The sequence below is a fragment of the Lingula anatina genome, chromosome 9 (assembly GCF_051362555.1).
Source record: "Lingula anatina isolate TDL-2025a chromosome 9, LinAna3.0, whole genome shotgun sequence".
Lineage (NCBI taxonomy): Eukaryota > Metazoa > Brachiopoda > Lingulata > Lingulida > Lingulidae > Lingula > Lingula anatina.
The window spans coordinates 16,616,907-16,640,932 of NC_141775.1; the positions used below are offsets into that span (position 1 = coordinate 16,616,907).

Consider the following 24,026-nt stretch of genomic DNA (forward strand, 5'->3'; position numbering starts at 1 on the left):
ATAAATCACTGTTCATCCTAATTCAAACTCGGGCACTTTTTCACTAAACTGAGCCCAAGTTGATGCTAATTTTGATGATGGATGAACTATTGGCTTAATTAGTCTTATTCAACTTTGATTCTTTTATTCCCGTCTAGGCTGGCAGATGATAGGACAGAGCATGGCAACCGCAGCGAGAGGTCGACGCATTCAGAGGATAGACTAGAGTACCCGGATGATTATCACCTCACACGGGAGAGAGGGCGAGAGCGAGAGAGGTTTCCACGTGAGAGAAACTTCAGCCAAAGGTATGTGAAACTGGGTATCTTTGTATTGAATTGTTCTTTCAGAGCACCTTTCAAATAAATAAATAAATAAATAAATAAATAAATAAATAAATAAATAGGTAGATTGAAAGGGATGTTTGGACAGAATGATACAGACACACACAGACCAGATGAATGAATGAATAAAAAGTAAATAAGTGAATGTATAAATAGAAAGATTAATGAAGAGAAAGGTAGAGAAACAGATGAATGAATGATTAAGACTAATGCATGACTACATAACGTGGTGGGAAAAAACTCACTGTTTGAGAAAGCCTACTTTCAAAGGAGATTGGGTCCAAGTAGTAAATGGGAGGAGTTACAGCTGTTAATATGAACTTTTTTTCAATCTTAAAGATAGATATTCGGCAGATGTTACAAAATAAATGAGGTTGATAGCAATGTTGTTTTTTAATCAGTCCAAGGCCCATCTGGCTGACTCATCTTCATTGTCTGAAAATAGAGCTGGAAATCGATTAAGAATCCATTAATTTTAGTTAATTGACTTGCATAATGGATTGCCTTGTCTGTAGCAACATCAAATCATGAACCTTTTTTTTTTTTTTTTTTGCATAATGGGGCTTTCTCTTGCAGTCTTACATTTAGCGTTAGAATAACACTTTAAAGTACTGAAATCTGTCTTGTAAATTTCTTTGTCCAAAATTAAAAGGTCAAATGACGAGAAAGATATGGACATTCGTTACCATTCAAAAGATACACCTCTTCTTGTTTCATACAAACAATTCATTTTTGATAATGAATCTGTCTCAGATTGATTGGAAAAATTAAATCCATGACTCACGTCAAGGGCAGAAAATGTAAGAACACCTGCTACATAAACAACGTAGTGCACTTTAAATCAACTATCTGTACTTTAAGTGCTCAAACATGACTGTATTTTACCTTATCAGTATGCTATATATCCTTTTTAGAGACTCGCAAAAGTGCAATTTTGCCACAAGCCAATAAGCTTTCCAAAACTCAAGAAAAAACACGTTTCAGATAATAATAGCAAGACATCGTTTCTTGGAACCTTAATTAATTAATTTCAGAGTAATTCCCTTCCTCTTATAACCTTCTCTTATCTGACACCAGCAGTCAGATACTGTGTATGTTCCCTGCATCTTAACCTATCTATTCATAATTGATTATCCAATTAAGTAGGCTGCTAATTAGTATGCTAATTAGTATGTTAATTAGTATGTTCACTGTATCCCTACAGGACTCCAGATGGCCAAACTTCTTCACAACGCACAGACGACGCAGACGCTAAAAGGTTCCACCGGCGAAAACTGAACCAAGCCAGCTCCGCGGCAACCAGGCAGTCAAGTTTAGAAAGTCAGGGAAGCGCCAAGGCAAATAACAAGAAAAATGCAGCCAATTCGCGTCAGTTTCGAAGTCGGAAATCGAGGTCGAGGTCAGCGGGATCTACATCGTCTAGCATGTCCAGTGGGAGCTCAAGTAGCAGCAGGTCAAGGAGGTAAGGTCAAATGTCAAGGTCAAGGTGGCAAGGTCAGAGGCGAATGTCCAGTTCATGTGAAATTCCAAGAGATGGTGTTGGTTGAAAGGGATTTTATATTTGAGCAATGGATTTTGTCAGATTTGCATCAGACAAGGGCAAAAATCTTTGAGTCTGCTCATCCCTTAGGCCACCAGGGTCTCAAAATCTTAAGGTCAAGTGCAAAATATTCTGGAAAGTTATTGAACAAATTTGTGATTTTTACTGGCCTGGATCTTTTTTGCTTACATGTTGGCATAGGGCCAGGCTTTGTAATGCAGACTGTTGTGATCATTTTTCAATAAGTAGAACTTATGAAGTGAATTTTTTAAAGGTGTTGTTTTGTAATTACAAAGGAAATTTCCAGATTTCTTGACATTGAATCTGTACCAAATAATTCTCGGTATTTAAATAAGAAGAGAGCTCTTTTGATTCTCAAACTGTTCTGACCATGTTGCCTTATCTTTTTGAAAGGCAGAGGACTTGCGTATGTTTGTTCATATTTTGTATCATAACAGTGGTTGAGAGTGAGAAGGAGCATTGGTCTCTAACTGTTGAGGTACTTTTTGACGTAATGCATTTGACCATGGACCACATTTAGTCAGTCATGTTTTGGTGGAAGCAAAGATTCATCACATACATATAATATTTATAATATGTGTGTAATTCACCAAGAGCTTGTCATTACGTTATAACACATTGGGCTAAAAATCAATTATCCTAGTGTTCTTGGGCTTTTAGGGTGATTGTAATAACATGATATAATATGATATGATGAATCATTCAATGTGTATCTGACAACTTACAATATAACCACAGAGTATAGATTTGATGCTGTATGTATATCTCTTCTTGTTTGGTATTTCAGTCCAAGTAGCAGCAAGGCTCGAAGGTCGCAACTAGCGTCAAAGATAGAGGGAGTGGTACCGTCATCTGCGTCGGTAAAAGATGAGACGACGAGTGAGTCAGGAGGAGAGAGGAAAAATCTAGGGATTTGTATCACACGGCTGCCTCTGCGCTCTACAGGTAACGTAGCACGCACGGGGATGCACAAACATTGACGCACATGCAGGAACACTCATGCGTATGCACACACACACAAGAGGAGTATTTTTATTTCTGATATATGGCCTTTTAAAAATAATAAAGGAAATCATTAAGAGCATTTATCAGTGGTGAAAATTGTATGTGCTTGTGATTTTCTCAGTATTTCACTCAGGACAGAAGGACTTTAAACATTTTATCTTGGAAAAAAAAGAGAATTTTAACAATTAAAACTCTATTTCTTGGACACTTTATTATCGGCCCAGAAAATTTTGAATTAAAGAAGAGTAAGGTCGATCCAGAAGGAGTAAGGTCGATCCAGATGGATCTATGTAAATCTGTAGAAATGAAATCTAAGATCTGGTGCAAACGGATAAAGGAGTCTGTGTCCTTATTGCAATTTCCTACCATTTTTGTTGAATCTTAGAACAAAGTCAAGTACTGTTTAAGAAATTGTAGTTTAAGTCCCTCTGCCTGTCATTCTCCACTTGTGTGCCTTAGATTTGCGTCAAGGCCTAATGGTGATTACAGTAATATTTCCAGTCTGGAGCCCTATTAGCGTTAGAAAATCATTGTTGTAAACCACCCAGTAACAGCAGCAGATGGCGTAATAGGGTTATTCCCTTGAGCTGAAGTAAAGTAATAATACGAAGTGAAGTAATAATAAGAAGTGAAGTAATAATGCAGAGAGAGCAAGCTGTTAGGGATGTGCCGCTGATGAATAATCCTGTTGAGAATTAGGTCATTGCGGAAGTCTCGTCAGGTATTATCTCTTAAGAAAAGAGAGCTGTTTGTGAAGCAGGTTCCTCTCTGTGCATAAATTATGCATTTCACTCAACTCCAGACAAGCTATTTAGAATTCCTAGTCATGGGATTTGGCCGCTAAGTAAAACTGGAATTATTTCCTGGTGTGTTGGTTATTAGTGACGGCTGACTTCATTTTCACAATCTAGAGGGGGATTATGGTGCAACCAGGATATACTAGACATCGTTATACATATTTACACAAATTTGTCTTGTGTCTGACTGTCATGTCATTAAGGACCCAAGACACAATGTTCAAGTATGTGACAATGCATAAGTTTATTCCTGAGTATTAAAGCTGTTACTCAGGATGAAAATTGAGAAATTTTACTAAGATTTTCGGCCTCTGAAAACCTTGAGCCCTCTGGCTGTGGATGTTGGTGATATTAATATTGCCATTCATAAATAGTAGTAGCTTTTTCGACAGAAAAAGAAAGGTGACTCAGAGATAGGACATGGAATTGACTGTGGAAGGTTGAAGTGGCTCAGTTAAGGTGAAACGACATGTAAAATTAGAAAATCTCAAGTGGCGTGTACTTTTCAAAATCCAGCTATCTCCTAGCTGGCCTGAAATGGGGTAATAGAGACAGAGAGAGAGAAGAGAAAACAAGGGAGACAAAAAGTGATGATATGAAAATAAACATGTGAGATGTGCTACAGTGCTATATGCAGAGGATACTCTAGAGTGGATTATAAAGTGTTGGCGCCTATTTGTGTTGGTTTCACATAAGTTGCATCAGCCAGAACCACAGAGTCAAATATCATATATCCAGTTAATATGCAATGTTTGGGATAATACAAATCTTCATAGTAGCGGGGATAAAAAAGCAGAAGAAATAAGTTATGATTGGGCTTGTATTCCATGTGCGTGTATTCATGAGAACGTGGCACGGAGCAGGATGGGGGAATTGATCGTAGAATGACATGTTATGTGACAGCGTAATCAACTGAAATTAATGACCTACTCTTTCTGATCCTGACCTTAAGGAGGAAATAGGTCATGATTTTTTTTTTCTTTTTAATAACTTGTATGTAGGATTTTACACAATATTGAATAAGGGGTGTCACTTAGACTGGTAGAAGATATGTATCAAGTGTCTTTTTTTTCTGTTGACTTAATCTGATTCCTGTGTTGTATTTTAGACACCAGTCTGCGTGACGGGCTGTTTCATGCGTACAAGAAACACGGGAAGGTCACGTCCGTCGTGATTCAGGGAGAGACGGAATCCAGATTTGCTGTCGTCAGTTTCAAGAAGTAAGTTGTTTGACAATTGTAGCTATTTCTGGGGTAGCACTGGCAAATGTCTTCACTTAGCCAAATCACTACTTTTTCATCATTTTTTGTCTCCAAATGGTTTAAATTTGACTAAAACAAGTCAAATTAACCCTTTTTGGTTTAGCCAACTGACGTTACTTTTAGTATTTGGCTAAATTGGCGAGTGTATCTATTTGCTGTTCTGTCTCCCTTGTGGGTTTTTTTTCTTTCATTTGTTTCGCAAGCATTCAGTCACTTTCTGTATGTAATGGTATGCAGGTTTTCATGACAATGAAAAAACCTCTTCTCCAGGACTGTGGTTATTTGCTTACTTTGATTTCATACCAGCACTGAATTAGTTTGCATCATTAATTTTTTTACTCTCGTTATTAAGATATTTTTAAAAAGCTCTCAGCTTTTTGTGGCTGGATGGCATTACCAAACAGGACACTATCTTTTAATGTACCTGACAAGTGAACAAATGACAGGTGCCTTGTGAAGTGTTTTCTTTGAATAATTCATTTCACAATATGCAATATGTATTCATTTCATAACGTTTAGGGCTTTGGTGTATTTTTAACCAATCGTAACAGATTTTGAATTTAATATCATTCTTCCAAATTGGCAAGTTTGTCTTCTGTTTCAAAATTTAAAGACAGATATTATGCACTGCACTAAATGTATCCCAAGGTGATCAAGGAACTAAACATTCTGTCACAGTTGGTAGGTGACAATAAACCCACGAAGACCCAGTCTCAGATTTCTCCCACCTTCATGAAAGTGTCCAGAATGAGAGTCAGTTTTTCAGAGGGGGGGGGGGGGGGGGGGGGTCTGGCTAACATGCTTTCAGCTTAAGTGGCTTAGATGTCTGGCACGCCTACTGAATCTGCTAAACAATAATTTGTCACCCCTTAGCAGCTTCAGTAGGCATGACAGACATCTAAGCTGATTAAGTTGATTGCAATTTAGTGAGAATCTCTGTGGAGATAGATCGATCCGCAGTTAGTATGATGGGGTCTGGGCATGATCCCTTTGATGTGATGATGTGATGTTGTCTTTATGTTGTCAGGAGCGAAGATGCTAAGAAGGCTCAGGAAGCGTCCAATGAAATGACTTTCTTTGGCTCCAAGATTTCCGTCACCAGTCATCCGGGTTACGGTAAGCGAGGCCATCTTTTAGCCAATTCTGCATTTGGTTGATTGGATGAGAGACTAATCAATTACTAGACCAGTATCATGCATGTTGAAAACTTAAAAAAGTAAAATAAATAAAATAAAATAAAATGAAATGAAAAAAGCATGATGTTTGGATTGGCAGTTATTAAAAGTCTGTGAGACTAAAGCATATTTTGCCTAAATATTAGCTGATCCAAATGTCAGCTCTTGAAATTGTTGCAAATCTTCCAGACAGACTGAACACAGTTTTCTATTATTACTTTCAGCCTTTCTGTTGGTTGGCTGTTTACTGACAAACTGCTTGATTGATTTTCAACTTGGAGTGAAAAAAATGTTTTGTTGAATTTCAGAAGTAGAAGACAGTGAGTTCCGCCCTCCAGAGGCCGAGTTAGATGAATTTCATCCGAAGGCGACAAGAACACTCTTTGTTGGCAACCTGGAGAAAGATATATCTCCTACACAACTGAAAGAGATCTTCAAGGAATTTGGTGAAATAATAGTGAGTTATTTGAAATAAAAGGTTGTGTTTGTGGGAAAAAAGGCTGTGTAAACTGAGGAAATGTGTGGTAAATTACAGGAATTGAGTGTTCTCAGAAAAACCAAAGGCAGAAGTCTGTGGAAAAAGTGGCCACTAATTACTTTGATATACCGCAAAGAAACTTTTTTTGTCAAGGTTATTCGTGTGTAACCAAATAAGATGCTTCGTGTGAAGAATGTCTCAGGAAATTACACATTTTTTGGCCACTTGATTTTATCAATATCAAGTTTTTTTGACTAAAGCAATAATAATGTAGTCAGAATAATGAAATGTTTAACATTTGCCTTAAACATAGAGATAATAGAATGTTTTACTATTCATGAATTGACTAATGGGCAAGTGTCACACACGCACACATACTCCAAAAAAAGGGGTAATAATAATGAAATTAAAATAGAATAATAGAAATAAAAAAGCACTACTACCAAATTATCTTTGGTGAAAATAAACTAGAATACATGATATTACCATACAAATGTTCTTTGCTCTAGGATATAGACATCAAGAAACAGGGAGCAGTAACGGCCTATGCCTTTGTTCAGTATTCTGACATCAGTAGTGTAGTGAAAGCTCTGAAGAAAATGGACGGAGAGAGCATCGGGCCCAATAAGATCAAGGTGAAGTACTATATATACATATAAAATATATTCATGATTTATAGTTTTTTTTAATTATTTAAATGTATATTTTGTATATTCTACAGTTGTAATATTTTTGTATCTTTGCTCATGTTGAAACAAATGAGCTGTTCCTCTATCTAGGAGGTAAGTTTTTAAAGTGGGGCAATATGGGAAATCTATTTTAGATAATTTCTTCATCATTCATTGGGGAATTTTTGATAAAACTTTACTTTTAACATCTAGTATCCAACTTGATGACATAAACACTTCTTTTACAATATAAGTTATTTTGTATTTTGAATCATGTACTTCTATTATTTGGCAGTTAGATATGTATTTTACTTGGAGAGAGTAGTATACACTTTCTTATATACATTCTTGTAGTATCAGATGTATTAAACAGTAGGAGCATCAGACACAGCTTTTCAACTTTAGTCCATATATTGAAATATAACCTATTATTTTCCCACCAGCTTGGCTTTGGAAAGAGCATGCCCACGACCTGTGTTTGGATAGATGGTGTTGCAGACACCGTCACGGAAAAGTTCCTCTGTCGCCAGTTTGGGCGTTACGGACCCGTAAGTCACGCCGTGTTGGACAAACACATCGGACGCGCACTCATCTATTTCGATACTTTGGACTTTGCACAGCATTCTGTGAGTGAAATGCGGGGACGTGCTTTGGCAGGGAAGAAGATCCAGGTAAGATTCAGAGATGATCATCATGGATTCTGGCTTGCTGAAGCACAAACAACATAGTCATCAAAGGTTATGCTGATTTGGTTACAAGCCAAGCTAGTTGAGAGTAAACTTAAGGTCCATATTGTTAGGTGGATTTGTATGGGCGCAAGATTTTAGGATAATGCTTTATTTTATGATTTATGGTCTTTATTTCATTTTTTTTCCCATATGGTCTAAGTGCAATAAGAAATTGCAACCTAAATTTTCAAGATTTTTGTTTTTATGTACAGACACAGATGTGTCTGTACATATTGCCATCACCTGCGTCTGTCGTCGCCGTCGTCGCCGATGCCGATGCCGGCGCCGTGCACTTTCCTTGTTAACACGATAAGTGGAGGGCAGTTTTACTTTTTGGCTTTATATTTACAGAGCTGATGAATATTCATAAAACGCAGGTCAAGTTCGAAAATCAGCATGATCGGGCCATTATTGTAGAATTTTTGCTGTTTTTTCACTTTTAAGCATATATGCAACCCTGTTAACACATTTTAAGGAAAACCGATAGGCCTGTTGTCATGAAACTCACAGGAGTAATCAATCTTACTAAAACGCAGGTCAAGTTCGAAAATCGGCATGATCGGGCCACTATTTTAGTAGTTATGCTGTTTTTTCACTTTTTAGCATATATGCAACACTGTAAACACAATATAAGAAAAACAGATAGGCCAATTGTCATTAAACTCACAGGAGTGGTCAATCTTACTAAAATGCAGGTTGAGTTTGAAAATTAGTATAATCGCGCCATTGTTTTAGAAGTCATGCTGTTTTTTCACATTTCCTCAAATTCAATTCTTAGGCATGTTAACAGTCTTATTATTTAATTAATAAGACACATAAAAGTGTTTGTTTGACATTTCCTGCATCTTTACAATGTTGTTTGTTGATTATGTAGAAATTATGGTAAACTTGTTATCGTGTATCGTGTAATAAAGTGTCAAAAATGGAAATAAACTCATATCAGTCAGATTCAATCATTCACTATGTTCAGAATGTCAGAATGGAGGAAATTGGACATTTGACACAGTTCTATTGATATTTGTCCCATCTCATCAATTTTCTTAGTTGATCATATAAAAATGGCAGTAAACTGTTTATTTCATCTTATATTAAAAAAAGTGTTAAAAATGGAAATAAACCCATTTCAGCACAGTGCTGTCTAGTTTACATTTTGGCATATTCAAGGTGTCACTTTGAAGTTCCATGGGCATGAAGACCTTTGCTAGTCACATTTTCTGAATATACATGACATTATTAAAAATTGATGATCATTATGCTGTTAAACATTATGTAATATTGGATCAAAATTTGAAAATAAACCTATTTTGGGCACTGTTCCCATGATGGCCATTTAAGGAAAACCATGTCATTTACTGTTCTCAAAATTACAGAAAGAAACATGGGACTTAAATACAGCTTCAGTAGGCAATGCAATCTGTTTGGTAATTCTTTCTGCCGGTTAAACAGTTTTTTTGTGAAAGTTTAATTTTTCACATATTGGCATTTTCAAGGTGTGACTTTGAAGTTCCACAGGCCTGAAGACCCATGCTAGACACATTTTCTGAAAATCCATGATACCTTTATTTTATTATTAAAAATTGATTGTCATTATGCTGTTAACCATTATGTAATATTGCATCAGAATAGAAGAACACACAATTTTGGGTGCTGCTGCCATGAAAACCATTATGGGAAAACCATGTTACTTATGATTGCCAAACTTTCAAAAAAGAAATACAGGACTAAAATGCAGCCTGAGTTGGAAAAGCAGTCTAATTGACTTCTTTTTCTGGAAGTTATACATTTTCAGAGTGTGAACTTGAACTCCTATGGGGCTGAAGCCTTATGCTTGTTACACATTTTACTTACATTGGAATTACCTGTTGAGCATAATTAAAATTTGATGTTGAATTTGCAGTTTAACATAATGTACTTTTGCATCAGAATTGACTGTACCCTATTTTGTTTTTTATGTACAGACACAGATGTGTCTGTACATATTGCCATCACCTGCGTCTGTCGTCGCCGTCGTCGCCGATGCCGATGCCGATGCCGATGCCGATGGCGATGCCGTCGCCGTGCACTTTCACTGTAAACACGATAAGTGGAACACAGTTTTATTTTTTGGTTTTATATTTACAGAGCTGATGAATATTCATAAAACGCAGGTCAAGTTCGAAAATCAGCATGATCGGGCCATTATTGTAGAAGTTATGCTGTTTTTTCACTTTTCAGCATATATGCAACCCTGTAAACACATTTTAAGGAAAACCGTTAGGCCTGTTGTCATGAAACTCAGAGAAGTAATCAATCTTTTTAAAACGCAGGTCAAGTCCGAAAATGGGCATGATCGGGCCACTATTTTAGTAGTTATGCTGTTTTTTCCTTTTTTCAGCATATGTGCAACACTGTAAACACAATTTAAGAAAAACAGATGGGCCAATTGTCATTAAACTCACAGGAGTGGTCAATCTTACTAAAACGCAGGTTGAGTTCGAAAATCAGCATAATCGGGCCATTATTTTAGAAGTTATGCTGTTTTTTCACATTTCCTCAGATTCAATTCTTAGGCATGTTAACAGTCTTATTATTTTACTAATAAGATACATTAAAGTGTTTGTTTGACATTTCCTGCATCTTTACAACATTGTTAGTAGATTATGTAAAAATGATGGTAAACTTGTTATCGTGTATTGTGTAATAAAGTGTCAAAAATGGAAATAAACTCATATCATTGCAGTTTGTCAGATTCAATCATTCACTATGTTCAGAATCTCAGAATGGAGGAAATTGGACATTTAACACTATTCTATTGATATTTTCCCATCTCATCAATTATCTTAGTTGATGCTATAAAAATGGCAGTAAACTGTTTATTTTGTTTTATGTTAAAAAAAGTGTTAAAAATGGAAATAAACCCATGTCAGAACAGTGCTGTCTTGTTTCACATTTCCTCAGATTCAATTCTTAGGCATGTTAACAGTCTTATTATTTAACTAATAAGACATGTAAAAGTGTTTGGTTGACATTTCCTGCATCTTTACAACATTATTAGTTGATTATGTAAAAATGATGGTAAACTTGTTATCTTGTATTGTGTAATAAAGTTTCAAAAATGGAAACAAACTCATATCATTACAGTTTGTCAGATTTAATCATTCACTATGTTCAGAATCTCAGAATGGAGGAAATTGGACATTTAACACTGTTGTATTGATATTTTTCCCATCTCATCAATTTTCTTAGTTGATCGTATAAAAATGGCAGTAACCTGTTAATTTTGTTTTATGTTTAAAAAATTGTTAAAAATGGAAAAAAAAAACATTTCAGAACAGTGCTGTCTTGTTTACATTTTGGCATTTTCAAGTTGTGACTTTGAAGTTCCATGGGCCTGAAGACCTTTGCTAGTCACATTTTCTGAATATCCATGATACTAATATTTTATTATTAGAAATTGATGGTCATTATGCTGTTAAACATTATGTAATATTGCATCAAAATTTGAAAAAAATCTATTTTGGGCACTGCTCCCATGATGAGCATTTAAGAAAAACCATGTCACTTACTGTTCTCAAACAGTACAGTAAATATGTACAGATGTGTCTGTACATATTGCCATCACCTGCGTCTGTCGTCGCCGTCGTCACTGTCGCTGGTGCCGTGCACTTTCATTGTAAACACGATAAGTGGAAGGCAATTTTACTTTTTGACTGTATATTTACAGAGCTGATGAATATTCATAAAATGCAGATCAAGTTCGAAAATCAGCATGATCGGGCCACTATTTTAGTAGTTATGCTGTTTTTTCATTTTTCAGCATATATGCAACACTGTAAACACAATATAAGAAAAACAGGCCAATTGTCATTAAACTCACAGGAGTGGTCATTCCTGCTAAAACGCAGGTTGAGTTAAAAAAAACAGCATAATCGGGCCATTATTTTAAAAAAATGCCGTTTTTTCACATTTCCTCAGATTCAATTCTTAGGCATGTTAACAGTTTCATTATTTAATTAATAAGATACGTAAAAGTGTTTGTTTGGCATTTCCTGCATCTTTACAACATTATTAGTTGATTATGTAAAAATGATGGTAAACTTGTTATCATGTATTGTGTAATAAAGTTTCAAAAATGGAAATAAACTCATATCATTGCAGTTTGTCAGATTCAATCATTCACTATGTTCAGAATCTCAGAATGGAAGAAATTGGACATTTAACACTGCTCTATTGATATTTTCCCCATCTCATCAATTTTCTTAGTTGATCATATAAAAACGGCAGTAAACTGTTAATTTTGTGTTATGTTAAAAATTATAAAAAATAAAAAAAAAAACATTTCAGAACAGTGCTGTCTTGTTCCTTCTTGTTGTCTGTACATTTGACAGCTTTGCTGCCTTGTTTACAATTTTCACCCATAAGATTTTTCATGATGATCGTCTAAATTGACTGCCAACATTCTGTTCCCTTTAGATTGACTTTGCCAGTAGAGACTGCCAGACCTCATTCTTTGACAAGATGCAGCGCTCGGGGCAGCTGCGTCCCGGAGAGCGCCCGGACGAGAGGGCAATCAGGACCAATCCAAAGTTTCCTGTCACTCCTACATATGAGGAACCAAGGTGAGCTGCTTCACTTTCACTTCCAGTCTCACTTTCACCAGATATTCAAGAGGCTTTTTTATTCAAGAACTGAATTACTCTGAATATATTTTGCATCACATAAGAGTATACAAATGTTTGAAACTGAGAAGTTTAAAGTGGACAAATTTAATTTTTGTCAGGTTTTGGATAAGATATGCCTTGGTCATAAATTAAAACTTGAGTTGGATTTTACTTATTTATTTCTTAATGCAATTTTTTTTGTTTATGAAGGACAATGGGTGTTGTTTGTCTGCAGCCACACCTTAATCAGCTGTTTTATGTATTTATATCATTTTTTCAAACAGTAGTTCTCTGAATATAATTTTTCACATCTCCTTTGTTCTGATATTTTACTATATTTTTGGATGCTATCCCATTTATCAAATTTACTCCTTTGTTCTGACATTTGTTTTGTTCTTGGAAGCTGTCTTTATGAAAAAAAAAAAAAAAAAAAAAAAAAAAGTCAGCTAGTTTTATCAGCCGTACTTTCCTCATTTTTCTGCACATTTCTGATTTCTTAACCTCCAGAGACCCGAGAGCATTCCCAGCTATGCGTCAGGACATGTTTGAAGGGCGGGGGCGGGGCAGCACCTTCACTTCCGGCGGATCACGGTCGCGGGGAGGAGGGACAAATTCTCGGAATTTCCGTGGCAGAGGAGGGGGCAGCAGGGGAAGCTTTTCTGAGGATTTCCCGGGTTCTGGTTTCCATGACGACTTCAGGGACAGAAGAAGGTAATTGTCCTTGTGAGAAACTGTTTTTGAAATTAAATAAAAATCAAAAGAAAGAAAGTTAAAAAAAAAAGGTTCTGTCCTGAAACTGTTGAAAATGCCCTTATGATCAAGAATTTAGGATTTACTAGGTTCAACACAGGCCGTATAACACCATAGAAAATAAAAATTTTGGAATTAATTCAAGACTAAAATTTTTGTCTTCATTGACCCAAGATAATTCAGTAGAAGTTCAGTTTTGTGAAGCATAGCACTTGTTTTATGTAGTAATAGAAAACCAAAATGTCAATTTTTAGACCAATATTGACTGCTTTTGACCAATTTGGATTTATCTTGAATTCAAGACATTTGGTTGAAAGATCTTTAGTGAAAATTGTATCAGCTCATCTTACTTATGCAAAGATGAAGTTCCTTGCAGAAGATCAATAGAAGTGTCATGTTTTGGTATTATAGTACACACTTTAGTTTCCGGGAAGAGTAAATCCTTGACTGTCAACATTTTGTGGTTAGCTTCAAAATAGAAGCTTTCCATGGAGTCTTATTTATATCATTCTGGAGAACAGCACCACAGCAGCTAAATCAGAGACAGCAGATTAGAGATAGGTATATGCTTAGAATAAGAGCTGTTTCCTCCCCAAGGAGGTCAGAACGTCAGCATCCAGTTTGTATCAGGGCCAAAAATCACCAGACATCTATAGCAAACCACGCTGGGACACATGTAGTGCGGTTTATAAGAACTGAACTTGAATGAACTTTACATGTATTACTGGTACTTAACTTTTATTTATGGTTTATTTTTGTACTTTGCAGGCATTTTGATGAAGTTGGCAGTCAACGGAGCTTCACTGATGACTACGAAAGTGAGTTAAGGGATTATGGGTATTCACAGCGTGACCGCCATGGCAGTCTAAGTCCGCCACCACGGGATAGAGACAGACATTTTGAACGGCGGAGTTTGAGTCCGTATGGTCACGGCTATCCTCCCTCAGAGGGTAGCATGCATGGCAGTGCCAGATTTGACGATCGATACGACGAGCACAATGCTGATCGATTCAGCAGAGACACTGAGTGCCAGTCTGACAGTAGAGACTCACGCAGAGACCATAAAGACCGGCCAACTGAGGAAAAATTCCGTCCACATGAAAAACGCTCTCGTGACCGTGATGAGAGACGTGTACGCTCAAGAGACAGTATTTCTGGACAGAGTCCACAAAGTAGCGAGTATAGCAGTCATGCCAGTCCTGCGGGCAACAGGAGTCGGAGCCTAAGCCCGAGAGATAAATCACGCGATAAGGACAGGTCTAGTAGGCCTGCGACACCGCCTACACCGACAAGAGACGAACTACCTCAAAATTCGAGAGGTGGACAGGAAAGTCCTATGGATTATGAAACTTCGCAGTGGAATTATGGGAAATATCCTGATCTTCGAAGCCATATAAAACGCGAAGGTCATGACCCCACTGATTTAGGCAACAGGAAGTATGACATAGATAGAGGCTCTGCCAAATCGGAGCAACTGTCTCAAAAATCACATCGGACTAAACACAGCGATGTTGATATGAGAACTCGCCATGGTAAATATGATTCTATGGATAGTATGGATGTTGAGAAAAGTCTCAAGTCTGAAGTGGTGGTTCACAAAACGGGTGATAGACCAAGTGACGTTGAATCACAACGCAAACTACAGCGTCAGTACTCTCGGAGTTCTACAGGAAGTCACGGGTCAAGGAGTAAAAACGTGTCGGACGCTCATGGTGATAACTGCGACACGGACAAAACGTCTAAGGGAGAGAGGACCAAAGCATTACTGTGTGATGAACGGATTGTAAAACATACCAAGGATTACGACAAACAGCGACAGGCCTCACTGCACAAAGATAAAAATTCCAAATCCAAGGACGACAGTGGAAGTAGTTCTGACTCGAGCTCTGAGAGCAGTAATGACAACTCTGATGCCGAGGAAGGGAAAGAGGAGGTGGCAAAAGGCGCTTCTTCTGATCTGAACAAGTTACAAAGTAAGAAACAACAACTGCTTCAACTCATCAAACAACTGGACGAAACCGGGAGTGCCAGTGACGGTGACTCTCAGCAGGATGAAGAGGGGAAGCGCCTGACAAAAAAGCCTCGTTTGGAGGATGTTTTTGACTTGGAACGCGGACCAAAGTTATCTTATAGGAAAGTTATACTGGAAACAGCAAGGGCACTTGAGGAGGAGAATAAGGATGTACAACAACATTCTCAGCAGCAACTACAAATGTCACAGCAGCAAATCATTCAGTTGTCAGAAACACAACACCCAAAGGAGACTAAACCATTGGATCCTTTTAAATTTAAGCCAATTGATTCAACACAGAGCTTTAGGAAGCAAATGGAAGCAAGGCGGAAAGAAATGGAAAAGAAAACTTTAGGCAGAATGTCACACCATCAGGTTCGCCGAGGTCATGGAGACAACAGCCAGTCAAAATCCTTGGATGAGGATTTGTTCGATATGGGACCAGAAAACTCTCCAAAGGATATACCGTCAGAGTTTTTATCTCGTAAACGTAGGTTAAAAACAACTGGAGATTTAACAGAGCAGGAGTCTTTACAAGCCAAACGTTCATACAGACTGAAAAGGACGGAAGATATATTTAGCAGCAGTGGAGATGAAGGGGACTCCAAGCAAAGTTCAACTTCGAAGTCTCCACTGCGGAAAAATTTGGATTCTAACATGGATATGCTTTCAAGGAAATCTAAGACACCGCTGATCAGCCTTGAAGGAGATACTGTACATGTGGATGTACGTAGAAAAATGGAAGAATTACGTCAACGGCGTGTCACAGAAAAGCGTCAGTCTACAGCGTCAGCAGATATCCATGCTTGGAGTATACAGGAGGCTCGCTTGGAATATTTAAAACGTGATTTTCCTCTTTCTCTGCCGCTCCCAAGTTTTGCACTTCAGTCACAACATTCTCTGTCACCCAAAGCCTCGCCCAAATCAATATCATCCCCAAAAATACAATCGCCACAAATTTCACCAGGAATTGCTAAACTCCAGTCACCTCCCTTTTCGCCAGGCATAAAAGCAATACAAATGTTTCAACCCTCGACGAACCTCACAAAAACTGACGATTCTCTGTCTAACGCTACACCTACTGATGACAAAATTGTTTCTAGTTCTACGACTAACGTGGAGTCGCTGGCTGGACCAGTGGCTCCCCCTATGGACCAGCCTCTTGTTTTACCTGGCACCACACAGGCAGAACAGTCTGACACTGTCAGTGTGCCCTCTGGCACGGATTCATTGACAGCAACTTCAACAACAGCTTTGAAGGAAAAAGATGGAGATATTGAAACTCCCATGGAAACTGAGAATACAGAGATAGTTGATGCTTCTAGTGTTAATGTGAATGATGTGGCAGCCGAGACAATTACAAAAACTTCACCTGCCAGGGATTCAGATAATTCTGACTTGTCTGATCTGGAAACGCCTAACTCCCCGAACCGTCCATCTCTGGAGGAGCGTATAAGAGCCTTGGATGAAAAACTGAGCATGGCATCCAGTTTACAGTCATCTGTGTCATTATCAACTTCAACAAGAACTCTGGACTCTTCTACCCCACCAACAGTGACACCTATAGTGGATTATAATAAATATAGAATTCGTAAACGCGGGGACTCGTTGTCAGCCGTCCCCATGGTCCCTGTGACTGCAGACAAAGTCGAACCCTCGGATATAGTAAAGACATTGTTGTCTAGGTCAAGTATATTTGACCAGGATTCCCGAAGGCTAGAACAGATTCACGAGAAATATGAGCCGAAAGATAACATCGCTAAGTCCATGGTTGGAGAGAGTATTGCAGTGGTGGGTAATATGGTAGAACCCACTGACGTCATGCTCCAGCAAAAACCTGGGTTTCGAACCAAAGGCGCAGCAAAGGAGTTACCAAACTTGACCCAAGCAGCGGCACAGCCCTTGCCAGGCACGCGTGTTCCGAGTCTGGCCAGCTCATCACCTGTGACGCCCATGTCGACATCCAGCGTCTCCACACCCTCTACCCCTCTGACACCCAGTACACCAGCGACACCTGGTGGAGCATGTAAGCCGCAAACTTCTGCAGGTAAATAGGCATAAATGCAATTGTTTGGAAAAGATTACAAAAAGTCTTGCCTGAATTATTTTCCAAAATCCAAAAAGAAAGTTTTCGTAATGTTGTTTACTGGTTAGGATGCATCTGTTTGATAATGTTTGTAATGAAAATTGGAAGGATTTGAAAATTTAAGTATTTTTTCGTCTAGTTGGGGACTTAAACTAGTTGCTAATCAAAGAAAATGACCAAAAATGTTTCAGATATCAAGAATGAATTAAAATTTAATAAGAGCCCAAGTAAAGCAGACTCCAAAGATATTTACTAAAATTAATTTCATGTGGTAAATGTAAATGCACTTAAACTTCCTTTTCAGGCATGACAGCTCCTGGCTGGAAACCAGTCACGGATTACGCTGCCTTGAAGGCAGCAGCTCAGCAGCAACAACAGCAGCTGCAGATCCAGACGCCCCCTACAGTTCCACAGGTCATGTCCACATCCCAACAACAGCAGCCAGTCCCCCTGAAGCCCATCCTCAAGAAGGATATCTCTCCCTCAGATCCCAGGAAGGAAAGGTCAGCTCTGTACGCTTTGAAAACTGACACAGCTGTTATGTCTGCGGCACCAGTGGGGGCAGCTGCGTCACCAGCCTTGCCAAGAAAGGACAGTACATCGGCTTTTAACAGTGGTGGAGATACGTCACATTCAGGGAGAACAGTTTCTGGGGGCACCTCAGCGGAGACATCTGCCCATGCTGCCACAGCCACCAGTAAAGTGAAAGAAGAATCGGTGCCATCTAGTAATAGGACACCAGCTCCTCTTGGTGTTGCCAAGGAGACTGCTGCCACGGAAACTCCCGGGGAGTTGTCTGCTGCCCCTATGAAGAAGGAGGTGCCCAGTAGGCCTGACCCCAGACTGAACAGTGGCATTCTGGGAAAAAGGAAGGCTAATGATGACAGCGCCAAAATGAAGGAGGAAAATAAAATAAGGGAAAAGAAACCAAAAGATGTGTCTAACTCTGCAGGTGGCCTTCAAGATTCTAAAAACTCTGCCTCTGTGAATGTTGTGAAACCTTCTGAACCTGAGACTAAGAAACCCAAACTGCAAACTAAAGACAGCACTAACAGTAGTAGTAATAGGGAGAAAGACAGGAAAGAGGGAGGAAAGGAGAAAAAATCCAACTCAGTTCCATCTAAAAATGACAACAAAGATTCTACAGGGGACTCGTCTCAGACCAAGGAAGTTGTTAAGAAAACCCAAAGTTCCTCCTCAGCATCCTCGACAAGTAAGTCACAGAAATCAGTTGAAAAGAAACCCACTAAAGAGGGCAGTGCAGAGCGTGGAGACAAGAAAAGCTTTCCTGAACCCACTAAAAAGGTCTCTAACAGAGAGAGTGAAAAGAAGGCCTCTGACAAGGATGCCAAGTTCCAAGATAGAAGCAAAGAAAGAGATAAGATGAAAGATAGAAAGGACAAGTCCCACAGCAAAGACAGACATTCCAGAGAAAAGGAAAAATCATCTGAGAAGTCAGTTTCCGAGAAAACGTCTGATAAAATCAGTTCTGAAAAAAGTGAAAAACCAATTGTGGAGAAATCAAATGACAAAGGAAATTCTGAGAAGTCATCAGACAAATCCAGCTCTGAAAAATCCCTTGACAAATTTGGCTCTGAAAAGAACTCAAAAGCAGATAAAACATCATCATCCTCTCAAGATAAGGAAAGGGTTTCTGATACAAAAATGAGAGACAAAGAAAAAGAGAAAGCTGGAATAAAAAGAGAAGCAGAGAAGAAAAGAGACAAAGATGTTTCTTCTAGAGATAAGGACAGACAAAAAGCTAAAGACAATGACAAGGCCAGAGATGGCAGTAAAGAGCGAGAAAAGCCAAGTTCTAGGAATGATGACAGGTCTAAGCATGAGCCATCACCGCCCAAGGGAAAAGACGAGAAGGATAAACAATCTGTAAAATCTAGGGACACTAAGAATGAGAAAACCAAAAAGGAAGCTGACAAAGATACTTCAAAATCAAAGCAAAAAGTGGAGAAAAATGAAACCAATAAGAAGGCTGCTGATGATGTGGAGACCTCAAAAGTCAAGATGGAGGAAAAAAGTGGGAGACCTGCAAACAAGAATACTGATCAGAAGAAATTTAAGGACAGTGGAGACAAGGGATCGCAGAGCAGCTCACCACATGCTTCAAAAACCAGCAAGTCTACAAAAGAGAAAGATGCTGCTAAGAAAGAGCCCACCAAAGCTGAAAAACCCACCAAGGTAGACCAGACCAAGTCCAATCCAAAGTCCACCCCAGCAAAGAGAGGCAACGACAGACAGCAAAGCAAAAGTGATGTAAAGAAATCCAAACCGAGCCAAGACAAGGCAGAAGAGAAAAGGACACAGGAGAGGGAGAAAGAGAAGGAAAAAAGCCAAAAGAAAAAACCCGAGCAGCATCGTTTAGATCCAGTCCTATTTGACCTGACACGTGAACAGCGGGACTTACTGTCCAACAGTGAAGTGTTTGGTGACGGTTTGTTTGAACCATATGTGTCAATGTATGACAAAGTCAAGCGGAGATCTAGCATGATTCAGGAGAACAAGCGACAACCCAAAAGCAGAGACGCAGGCAACAAGCCGAGCAGACGGCGCAGGAAAAGTGGGGAGTCGGACAGCAGCGAAGATGATGAAACTGGAACTGATTCGGAGAGTCAGGAAGATAGCGAAGACAATTGGGGGAGAGGAAGTCCCAGGAAAACTGTGAAGAGAAGTCAGAGAAAAACAGGAGAAACTAAAACCAACAGGATGAAGAAACCTATTTTAGACAGCTCCTCTGATGAGGACAGTGATAAGGAAGAGGAAAACAGCGAGAAAAGTGCTGACTCATCGTCTGACTTGGAATCAGAGACTGTGTTGTCACGTGTCTCAAAGAAATCTACATCCTCCAAGGAGAAAGGCAAACAAGATCCTGCGCCGAAATCAAACAAGGCGAAGAAGAAACCAGTGCCCAAGAAGAAGACAGAAAAGGGAAAGTCAGTAGGGTTCACTACGGATTCCGACTCTGATGTCAGTATCAAAGCCACTGTCAAGTCCACCACCTTGAGGAAACAAAAACAGTCCATTTGGACTTCGGATGAGGATACCGACTCTAATGCAGATGAAGAGAAGCAATCTCCAAAGGTTAAACCGTTACATGAAACAAGTGAGAGTGAGGACACCGAAATCGACCTACCTAAAGTTAGCAAGGGGAAAAAAGCAGTTGCAAAATCAACAAAGAAGCAGGCGAAGCCAATGGCCATCTCTACAGAGGATTCCTCTGGGATTGATGAATTTAGTTTGCCATCTACAAAGTCCAGTAAAGAGAAATTGAAAGTCGGTGATTACTTCTCTTCAGAATCAGAAGAGACCGATGATGGTGCAGCATCCAAGAAACATGCCAAGAAATCAAAAGCTGGAAAAATGGATGAAACTAAAGCAAATATTTTCAAGAAGATAGCAAGCAACAAAGACACTCCTAGCAAGTCTGAAGAACAACCACAGTCAGAAGACGAATCCATGAAGTCACCCAAGAAAACACCCAAAAAGACCAAAGCTTTGAAGAAGATGATTGGGAAAAAAGAGCCCATAAAAGAGACAACAAAAGAAATACCATTAGAGGTGAAAACCGAAGTTAAATCCGAAGAAGACAGTGATGAAGAAATAAATAAGAAAAAAGCAACCAAGACTCCAACAAAAGGTGGGAAAATGTTTGAGAAAAAAATGGATGAAAAGAAAGCCAATATTTTCAAGAAAATCGCTGCCAATAAGGAAGCAGCAAAGAAAGTGAAGGCAAAAAGGGAAAGCACAACCGAGTCTGAGGAGACTCGAGGAGAAGACAAACTGACTGATCAAAATGAAAGCAGTAAGGACTCTGATACCAAATTACCAATGCCCCAGCAAATAAAAGCTGAGAAGCCATCTGCTGACTCCGGTCTGCCTACCACACATCTTAACAAGGAATCTAAATCATGTAAAGGGGAGAGAGAGGAGGGAAAAGAAGCCTTTATTGCGACAGTGGATGCAAGTAAAAAGACTGTGAAGGGAAAGAAAGAGGCCCAACAAGGCAGTAAGGTTGGGAAGGTGGAGAGCAAGCATCCAAGATTATCAGAAACTCAACCCACTGTACAAAAATCAGCACAATCTGGGGAACCAAGTAATGCTAATTTGTTAGAAAACGTTGTCCAAGGAAGTAAACCTGATGCAAAGCCTGGTGATGAAACTGTGGCCAAGAAAGATGAAGAGAGAAAGAAGAAAAAGAAGAAACAGAAAGCAAGTATACTGAAAGATGACATGACGGAAAATGAACATGAGCAAGCTAAAGCTACAGAAGACAATGAACATGATGTAAGCGTGACTGTTGAACAAGGTCTGAAGGATCAGTCCGCAAAGCAAGATCATGGTGATTTCAAAATAAAAGTGGAAAAAGAATCAAGTCCTGTAGTTGAGAAGCAAAGTGATGATGATAGGCTGGAAAACGTGCCCATTGAAAGTGTTGCAGAAACGGTTGAAATTCAGACAGAATGTGGGCAAGATATGGAACTGCCAAAGCTACATGAAACTTCCAAGGAAGAAAAAGGTGAGGAGGCAGATAGTGTGAATACCGCCGATTTGGAAGTTCCCATTGGGTCCCCTAAGAAAGCACAGAGAGTCGCATCAAAGAACAAAGCTAAGAAAGGCACCGTGGGGAAGGATGGAGAAAAATCTGATACCGAGCCAAAATTATCCGATGCAAGCAAAAGAAATAAAGCACCCCCTAAAGAGAATGCTCAGCGAAACATCAAAAGTGACCCAGATGATCCCATGGTTGAAGTCTCCAGTAAGAGCCAGTCTGAGCCTGTTCAGAAGAGTTCCTTAGACCTGATATTTGATGAGATCACGAGAGAGAGCGCCACTATGTCAGCCGACGAAAGTAGCCATTTGGAGGCTGCTTCTACTCCTGGTAAAGCTAAACCCAGGAGGAAAGCTGCACGCCAGAGCAACTTGGCTGCCAGCGGGGATGACAGCCAACAGGGCAAAGGTCAGACGCAAGAGGCACCACCTGAGCAGTCAGCCAATGAAACTTCTACAGCAGAAGCGGCAACGGATGATTCTGACTCTCCAAGGTCTAAACGGGGCAGGCGCACCAAACCCAAAGTTTACAGTCAAGATTTCATCACAACCCTCCCCAGGGTTAGTAGAACGCCATCCCCTAAAGCGGCTTCTCCTAGAGCTACCAGGCAAGGGTCTGCCGCCTCTCCCAAAGCTGCTCTGACGCCGTCGAAGACGCAACCACCCCCAAAGGCTGCTGGGGCTACTCCTGTGAAATCTGAGAAACTTGTACGAGGCAAAAAGGAAAAGGAGGCTGAAAAATCGGGAGACACTGATAAAGAGACCACCACCGAAACTAAAAGCATGTCTGTATTTGATTGGCAGGATTCACCAGATTCCTCTCCTATTCCACCAATGAGAGTGCAGAAGACATCAGTATCTGAGTCATCATCAGAAGTTACACCTGGTGGTGAGCAGGCTGATAAAGCCAAGAAAAGCCGAGGGGTTCGCAGTGGGGTCAAAAAGAAGTCAGACACTCAAAACAGTGAGACTGACGGTGGCAGAGAGAAAGATGAACCCATTCTGGACCCTGTCACTGGGTTGTTCAGGGACAAAGAAGGCAGAGTTTGCCCAGGGTATGGAGTTACCGAAGAGGAAGAAAAATCCCAAGAAGCTGATGAAAATTCCCTCAATTCTAATGAGTTGGAGTTAAGTCAGCCCACAGCAGAATCTATCGCAGAAGATGCTTGCGCTGTGAGCGCTCTTTTGGCCATGTCTGATGACATTGTTCCCACGCCTTCAGGGGCCTCAGAGACACCATCATCAAACCAGGCTACAGCAATTGAGGATGTGTCTCAACCTGCCCCGTCACAAGGTCTTGTGAAAGTTCCAGAGCCAGCGCAAACCAAACTGCCAGCTGTATCCACAGAAAACCCAACGCCAGTGGCAGCTGTGACTTCAGCAGCTCCCATAGTGCTCAGTAACATCGACAAGGTCATTGATCAGGTGTCCAAGGGGGAGTTTGAAGACTCGGACTACGACGTTAACTCAGAGCTATACCAGTCCCGAATGAACAGCCGTCGTCGCAGCTCGGATGTGAGGCATCTCTCAGGGGATGGCCCGCGCACGCCGCAGACCCCACAACACGTGCCAGCGCACCTGAGGTCCCCACCCCACATTCCTCATCCACTGACAAGCCCGCAGGGTAGGTGTTCATGTTTTCTTCATCTGTTATTATTTCAGTTTTACCATTTTATTTTTTTATTTCAGTATTACCAGCTTAATCTTTATTATTTATTATTTTGGTTTTACCTTTTTTATTTTTCTTTATTTCATATTTTATTTGTTTTTTAAATTATTTACTTATTATTTTTCAATAGTGGCGTTTTTTTTTTTTTTTTTTTTTCAAATGCAGGGCAAAATGGTAGGTGCATTTTATGGTAGGGGTTTGCATAGAGATTATACTGGATTAAGAAAACCAACGTAATCATATATCTCTGCCTGACATTAACATTCAGAACAAGCAGCTAAAATAATACAGAATTTAATTTTTTTTTTTT

At 39.5% G+C, this 24,026-nt stretch overlaps 1 protein-coding gene across 3 annotated transcripts in view; it reads left to right on the plus strand.

The window, feature by feature from the left end:
- LOC106163460 (uncharacterized) overlaps positions 1-24,026 on the plus strand; it is a 57,170-nt gene that overhangs the window by 23,163 nt on the left and 9,981 nt on the right. For all 3 annotated transcript variants that reach the window (XM_086995287.1, XM_086995288.1, XM_086995289.1), the window contains exons 3-14: positions 138-287; positions 1,528-1,785; positions 2,672-2,829; positions 4,795-4,906; positions 5,976-6,064; positions 6,432-6,580; positions 7,111-7,236; positions 7,713-7,940; positions 12,450-12,595; positions 13,145-13,348; positions 14,156-17,445; positions 17,789-23,671. In XM_086995287.1, the coding sequence (XP_086851413.1) occupies positions 138-287; positions 1,528-1,785; positions 2,672-2,829; positions 4,795-4,906; positions 5,976-6,064; positions 6,432-6,580; positions 7,111-7,236; positions 7,713-7,940; positions 12,450-12,595; positions 13,145-13,348; positions 14,156-17,445; positions 17,789-23,671 (10,793 nt within the window). The remainder of the gene's footprint in view (positions 1-137; positions 288-1,527; positions 1,786-2,671; positions 2,830-4,794; positions 4,907-5,975; positions 6,065-6,431; positions 6,581-7,110; positions 7,237-7,712; positions 7,941-12,449; positions 12,596-13,144; positions 13,349-14,155; positions 17,446-17,788; positions 23,672-24,026) is intronic.